Consider the following 7,817-nt stretch of genomic DNA (forward strand, 5'->3'; position numbering starts at 1 on the left):
ATCCTCTATTCAAAGAGGAAACCAGTTCAGTAGCATCCCGCATTTAGAGTTGGAAGAGATTCTCTAGTCTAACGAGGAAATGGAAACCCAAATTATCCCAAGGTCACAAATAAAGTGAGCAGCAGAATCAGGATTTGAATGCAGGACTCCAACTCAAGAACTAGAATGATTTCCACTATGCCATATCTCCCTGGGTCCTATGAGGGTCTAACCTGAGTCCTTCTTCCTCTATTATCCCGTTTTCTCTTCTTCTCTATCCCCAGGACATTCCATCTCTATTTTCTGGTTCTTTTCTGGGCATAAGGATACTGTTCCCAGGGTCCTGGAAAGCTACAAGTTCATCCTGTAAATGCCAGAGCAATGTCTAATCTTTCCAAAGCCATCCTATCTATCCATTCCTATACTCTACTTCATATGTCTCATCCCTCCAGGGCCAAAAACTTTCCAGAGAATAAAATTCCCTGATCTCCCTCAGTCACTTGTCCCTAGTATTCATCAACCCTCATGGTCAGAAAATAATCCCTGAAATCTGACGTGAGCAAAATCTCCTGCAGTAGTAATAGCTGCCCCCTCCTCTCAAATTCTGGGTGAAATTCTTGGGTTTTATTCAAACATGTTGCGCTGCTCCACAGTTAAGGTTTACAAAATGCCTTCCTCTCTAGAAATGATGAAATAAGTAGGATATTATTAGCTCCTTCTATGGATGAAAAAAAAAAAAAAAGGCAAAGGATCACAGGGAGGTCCTCCTGGACCATTGCTAGGATAGATCAGAATCAGGATTTGAATTCAAATCTTCCAAATGTTAAGAGCCGCTGCACAGGACTACTTGGTGAAAAGGGAAAGATGAAGGATGAGAAGAATACAGAGTCCTATGATAGCCACCAAGAGAGTCACCCATAGGTGATAATAAAAGGAAAAGAATCAAGCCTCTGATGTTTCTTCCCACCATTGCCTAAACATAGGGATGCTGCTTCCAGAGGACCAAGAAGCAGTGAGTTCATGCTGTCAGTATAGCAGCAATGCCAGAGCCAAAGGGAAGGGGAAGGTAGGAAGAAAAGGAAGAAGAGAGTCCTGTTTTCCAAAACAATTGGAACCTGCTCCCTTGCTTCCCAGGAGAATCATAGGTGGTCACCCCGAAGTGGCTCCCACACAATGCTTACCTACTTCTACTTTGCCAGGTCCCAGAAATTGGTCATTAATGAGACACCTATCCCCTTTTGCATCTGATACTTCTAAATCCTTCTTATATGTTGAAAGAAAGGAGAAGATGCTGACAATTGGAAATCTGAATTTTCTGTCAGCTCTCCTCCCTTCTAGTCCACACACACACACACACACACATACATGGATACACACACACGAGCCATGTAGAATTATATATTCTTCCTCCAACACACTCTCCCAGTATTATCTCTCACATTCAAAACATATACATATAATCTCATGTATTCATACATCCTCCCACCCACCTAGACACACACACACACACACACACACACACACACACATACACACAACGCCTAACACAAATGCATACTACTTATGCCCACCATGGTGACACAGTCATATCTCCAAGTCCTTTCATTTCCCCTGGGCGCTTTCTGCCCTTTCTGGCTCTGTCTTGAGATCACAATATTAGGAAAACAAGGTCTCTCCCGCAAAGCCCTTCAGATATCATGTATTTAAAGTTCTCATCACCCAACCCTCCAAAGCAATCCTCTTGCCCTCAATCTCATCTGAGGTTAGGGATAATATTGAACCTTCAGATACCTGGTTCTATGCCCCAACCCATGGCAATGACCTTGAGCCAGAGTCCATGACCTTGAGCCCAGACACCATTCACTATTCCTCCATCTCCTTGGGGGGTTTGAGGGAAACAAGATCTATTTTTACACCACACTTGGATTATAGAGAAAGGGGGGAAAGGACTGTGTCCATAATTTTCTGAGGAGAACAAGGGGCTACGTTATTCTCCCCTGAGAGATATAGGAACAGTGTCTACGCCAGACTGCAGGGAAGAGAGGGACCATGCCTATGCTGTCATTGGGAGAGAGAGAAGCTGAGTCTGAATAGTCTTGGGTCAGAGAGGAAGACCATGTACTTGTCCCTGGAGGAGGAATTAAGTAAGATAGCCTAATGCTGTTTCCACAGGTGTAGGGGCTAGTCTGCCCCAAATCCCACGGGTCAGAGTAAAAATAATTGTCTGATGGAATTTCACCACTTGATAGAGATGGAGGGAAAGCTGAAGAAATAGAGAAGGCAGCATGACCTGTTCCTACCCCTGCTCCTGCTCCTGCCCCAGGCTGTCACAGGTCTGAACTGAATCAATTTACCACTGTTCATTTGTATGTCAATCACTGCTTAACCAGAAAAAAAAAAAAAAAGGAAAAGAAATAAAAACAAAAACTTTACCATATAAATAAGTTCCGTACTACTATCCCTATGTAGTCTCAGGGTGAAGCCAGTGGGAACCCAACTCCTTATACTCCAGAGTCACATACTCCAGAGGCCATTTTAGGCAATCTCCTGTGTCCAAGCTGGACAGTTCTATTATCTCTCATCTACAGTCTCCCAGCCTTCGAAATTAGGGAAGACTTTCTGATGTTTAGCCACAATCCCTTTTGTAGAATAGTAGAGAAACTCCTTGGGATTGAAAGCCCCATAACCTCCCTACTCTGGCTCTCCTGTCTACTCACACTTCCTCTTATATGTCCCTTCTGTCCCAGCAAAACTCTGGGAACCCAGGACACCTAATTTCCCTTCCCACCCAAAATCCCTTCTGCAACAACACTCTATACTAAGAAATGGGATTTTTTTCCATCAGAGAACAATCCCAGGACCCTTAGAAGAAAATGTGTCCCACCTTAGAGCCATCACTGTCCCCTACCCTCCAACTCCCCCCCCACACACACACATACATACACACACAATCTGGTCAAATAGTAGTGATGGTAGGGAAGACGACTCATAACACCAAAGCCTTTGCTCATTCTTGTCCAGCTCATTTGTCAGTCTTCATGGCTAGCACCCCAAGGTCACAGCTTCCCATCTCATGGCCAGACATCTTCCCTCCAGAATTCCAGCCTAGCCTATGAGGCAAAATTCCTTTTTAATCACCTCTCTGTGATGGTGGAAAGAATATTGGTAGCTGGTGAGGAGACATGAGTCCCAGTTTGGACTCTATTCCTAATTATCTGTACAATTTGACACGCATTGTGTCACTCCTTTGAACCTCAGTTTTCTCATCTGGAAAATGAAGGGTTCGATTTAGATGATTTCAAAGGTTTCATCCAACTCTGACATTCTATTATTCCAAAAGAAATAGCTCTATTTCTGACCAATTTGGTGTCTACACTACCCCAAAAGTTAGTGAATACCCCATTTTTCTTTTTCTCTGTGATTCCATGGCTTTCAGCTTTGTCCCATCATGGCTCACAAAACCCTCCCCAATACTTTTAACATCCAAAACACCAATTATCATCAGGGCTCTGAGGCAAATCAAGTCTAGAATTTATATGACAATTTCTCTACTGAGAAAAGGGAATTATTGTCATCCCCAATCTCTCCTCCCTCTAAGAATTTTTGACCTTTTCAAAAAATTGGGATTCAAATCTTGGCTAATAATCAAAGAAGCAGCACTTTTCTGGATAGCTGCCATGCCATCAGGAGATTTCTCTTACAACAATATGCCTAGCTTTATTACAGTCTTCACATGGGATAGCACCTGCAGGAGCCCAGCCTTGGTTATGGGAGAGTGTTTCCCCTTCGAAATTGTATTATACATATATTGGATTACTTGTTGTCTGGGGGAAGGAATGGGGAAAAGGAGGGAGAAAAATTTGGAACACAAGGTTTTGCAAGAGTGTTGAAAACTCTCTTTACCTGTATTTTGAAAATAAAAAGCTATTATTTAAAAAAAAAAAGAAACATAACAAAGATTAGAATAGCTTTCACAATAAAAATAAGTATTATTAGTGATGATAAGATAATAATTTGATGCCATATAAACCAATATTTCTCTGAGGACCACTCTTTCTAATCCCATTGCTCTCCTGAGCTCAAGTATTGCTACTAGGGACTCCAACTCCTCCTCAAGCTACCTCTTAGCAGGCTGGAGGTCAGGCCCACCTTGAGGAGAATATAGCAGGAAAGATAAAACATTAATCCTCAGGTAAGACTTCTTCATGGTCAAAGACAGAAACAGGTAAAGATAATTTCTGTCCTGGACTAAAATAAAGACCATTTTGAATCAGGGCAATAAAAAGGAACTGATGCCCTTAGAAAGATGGGGTAAATTAACCGCCATCCTTCAACCTAAAAGCCTTCAAACTATCCCCTTTCCTCTAATCCACCTCTCTCACCCTTGGTTTTCATCAACTGAATTTCATTTTCCATCAAGAATCCTCCAATGTTCCTCCCCACTCAAAATCAATTTAATCCTGCTTGCATTTCTCTATCCCAAACCTCATTCCAAGCAGAGCTGTGCTCCATTGAGTCCAGAAAATTGCTTTGGCCTGCGGCAGTGAGGAAGAGGAATTGGGGAGGGACATATAAGTCCCAGGCTCTCTCATTCACATGTTCCCCACCTGTGCCTCAGTTTCCCTTACAAGATCTCCAACAGATGATTGATTTAAAAAAAAACTGATCTGCAGGGAGTAATATAGTCACAGTCAATAGATTTAGAGCAAGGAAGCCAGAAATTCAGTTACTAAGTATCCAGAATGTGTCTAACTTAATCCCCCCAGGGGAGCCAAAATTTTGTAGGATTGTAGAATTTAGAACCGAAGCAGACCTTAGAAATAATCTCATAATAGAAATCACCTTCATTTTACAGGTTCGGAAGATGAATTGCCCATAAGTAGCGGTCACTAGAATTTGACCCCAGATCCTCTCACTTGAAAATCCCTAAGCTTGGGGTGCCCAGGGCCACCCGGGACACCAATTGGATGTTATTAGATGAAAAGGAGAGAGAGGAGTTATGTTTACATGGAGCAGTCTCACCTTTTCCACCAGTCATTTCCCTTAACAGACTATGGGGAGTCATTTCAGGATGCAGTGATTATCTGATGGTGGATTAATACACAGAATGGCTTTGCTTTAGTCTTATATTATCCACCCCCTCTCCCGGTCCCAGGGGCAGAAAAGAGTGAATCTCTCTAGGCTGGGGACTGGAGATTTTAACACCTGGGTCCTGCCTTGCCTCAATGGCCCTGCCTAGAGGCTTGAAAGCACTTGGGGATCCTGGAAGACACTACATAAAAACAGGATTTAGGGATGATTTACCTCCTTCCCCAACCAACAATCAATACCTTTAATCTCTGAGGAGGGTTATCCTCCTCCCCTTCTCCCTGATGGCCTCCTTCATGAAAAGAGAGGTGACTCCATTCATTCCCCTGCACCCACTTCTGTTTCTGCCCTTGACAGCCCAGGCCATGAACCCCGAGGGAAGATGAGGGGGCCAGTGTGGGGCTCTCCCCACCTAATTCCCCAACTTCCCTTCCCCCGTAAAATACAGGGAAGTGAAGAGCTGCCAGTCCCAAGCAACACCTATTGCCCACAGGTTGGCAAGCTTTGGGTATGCCATTGTGGGCACACAGCCGCTGTTTATTTCCCTTGCCCACTAGCATGTATGTATACACACATCTACAGCTGTGTCACATCGGAGCCTGTCAGCAGAGGGGCTCCTCTCCTCGCTGCCGTTTGTCACAGGTACACACAGGTCCTCTCTTCCTGCCACATGTGTCACTCACCCCCAGAGACAAGCATTTTTCACTTTATAACTATTTTCCCCTTCCACTTGCACACGACTCACATGTGTGAGTGGCCAAGCATGTCAGAGCCATGTCACCTTGTACCTGCCGATGCGTGGGGCCGGCCACCGGTCCTGCCCTCAGCTCCCCTCCTCCTGGGATGGCTCCAGAGGTACCTCCCGTCCCCCTCCCCCGACCCAATCTCTGCTCACGGTTGGAGGGGGGGCGCTCTGTGCCGGGGACTGGAGGGGGGGTGCACTCACAGGGACCGCAGCTTAATCCACATTTTCTTGCTGGGGGCCGATTTGAGCTCCAGGGGCGACGGGCAATCGGGCTCCAGCATCTCCTGGGGACTGCCGGGGGACAGCTCCATGCTCCACTCAGCCGCTGCGGGAAGGAGGGAGGAAGGAAGCAAGGAAGGACGGATGGAGAGCCGCTCAGACCCCGTCTCGACTCCCCGCCCCAGTAGATCCCTCTCACCCCGGGTCCCCTGCCTTCCCGCTGGCCCCTCTTCCCACCTGCGGCTGGCTCAGGCCAGCCAGGCCGGTGTGTTTGAATCGGGGCCCCGGCTAAGCTGCAGCGCCTCCTCTCCGGCTGCCCAGCCGAGCTCCGGGCTCCTTGTCTGTGTTGTCCCCGCTGCTGCTCTGCCTCAGCCGCCTCCTCTGCCTTCCCTCCTCCCCCCTCCTTCCCCTCCCTGGATCCCCTCCTCCTCCTCCCAGCTCTCTCCTCCCACCTCTTTGCTGTCTCTCATTCCTCTCTGTCTTCCCTCTCCATCTCTCCTTCGCCTCCCAGTGTTACAATTACAGGAGACGCGGGGAGGTGGGGGCAACGGAGGAGGAAAAACGGGGTGTCACATATACCAATAAGCGCGGCCCATTGGGGTGCACTGGAAGGCGGCTGTGCAGGCGCACTCACTCATTCACACGCACAGGGCCAGACCACCTGGTGCGCGTTCCTGGGCTGTCGGCGGAGGCTCTGTTTGCTAGCGTGCCCTTTTATTTGTTTGTTGGTTCGTTCGGAGAGGGGTGAGATGCGCCAGAGAGCCGGGTCGGCCACCGGCGGCTCGGAAAGCCCTCTGTTTACATTCCCGTTTGAAGATAGTTTAGCCCTGTCCATCCCCGCAGGATTCCAGGGGTGTCTCTCTGCGTCTGCCCACACGTGTTCACATGTGTGTGCACGAGGGGACCTGAGGGGGCGTAGATGTAGCTTCATCTGGGAGCGTGAGCCTGCATTGGTCCACTGGTCTCCCTGCTCAGAGCTCGAGGCTCTGACTTTGTGACGCGACATCATGGGCATCTCATTCCCCGTCTCCCTGAGGGCCTTCATTCCCTCTTTGAAAGAAAAACGCCAGTGTTTGATCCCAGCTGGGACGGATCTGCCTTTCAGCTCCCTCAGCCTTCCCTTCCTGGCCAGCCTTTCTCTCCATCTCTGTCATTTTTCCCTGTACCTGTCTTCCTCTGCCTCCTTCCCACAGCTCCTGTCAGTGACTCTCAAGGTCTTTCCTTTGTGTGCCTCTTTTCTCTTCATCTCTCAAAGTCCCGGAGGCTCTCAGGTGCCCAATGTCTCTGCCTCTGTGTCTGTCCTACCTCTGTTCTCTCACAGTTGAGAAATCACTCCAGCATTTTAAATCCTCTGGAGTAGGCAACTTCACATTCTCCTTACGTATCTGGAACCCAGTAACCCCAAAGTTTGTATGATGTAGGGGTGGGGAATTTTTTTTAAAGCCAAGGGCCATTTGGATATTATAGCGTCATTCCTCATTCGTGGGCCACACAGAATCAACTTAAAAACTCAAGTAGTGGGAGATTGTTGTACCCAGCTTTCAGCTCATCATCACCTGTGGTTGCCTTGGCAGAGCCAGACTAAATGATTCTGTGAGTCCATGGGCCGAATATTCCCCACCCCAATCTAGACACAATTTAGGATTAGAGACCTTCGGTTTTAAATGTATCTCACTACTTATCCTTGTGTGATCTTGGCTAAGGCTTCTTTTTTTCTTTTTTTTTTTTTTATTAAAACTTTTTATTTTCAAAGCATATGCATGGATAATTTTCAACATTCACTCTT

At 46.9% G+C, this 7,817-nt stretch overlaps 1 protein-coding gene across 3 annotated transcripts in view; it reads right to left on the reverse strand.

Moving 5' to 3' along the window:
- PDE1B (phosphodiesterase 1B) overlaps window positions 1–6,849 on the reverse strand; it is a 37,729-nt gene extending 30,880 nt beyond the window's left edge. The window contains exons 1-2 of one of the 3 annotated variants that reach the window (XM_031937712.1): window positions 6,611–6,849; window positions 6,014–6,137 (exon numbers count right to left, since the gene is read on the reverse strand). In XM_031937712.1, coding sequence (XP_031793572.1) covers window positions 6,014–6,123 — 110 coding nt within the window. In that variant the 5' untranslated portion in view covers window positions 6,124–6,137; window positions 6,611–6,849. Of the gene's footprint in view, window positions 1–6,013; window positions 6,138–6,268; window positions 6,420–6,483; window positions 6,539–6,610 lie in introns of those variants that run through there. The other 2 variants (XM_031937711.1, XM_031937709.1) reach the window with 2 other exon arrangements.
- Window positions 6,850–7,817: the final 968 nt, after the last annotated feature.

This window comes from Sarcophilus harrisii, chromosome 5, assembly GCF_902635505.1.
Source record: "Sarcophilus harrisii chromosome 5, mSarHar1.11, whole genome shotgun sequence".
Classification (NCBI taxonomy): Eukaryota; Metazoa; Chordata; class Mammalia; order Dasyuromorphia; family Dasyuridae; genus Sarcophilus; species Sarcophilus harrisii.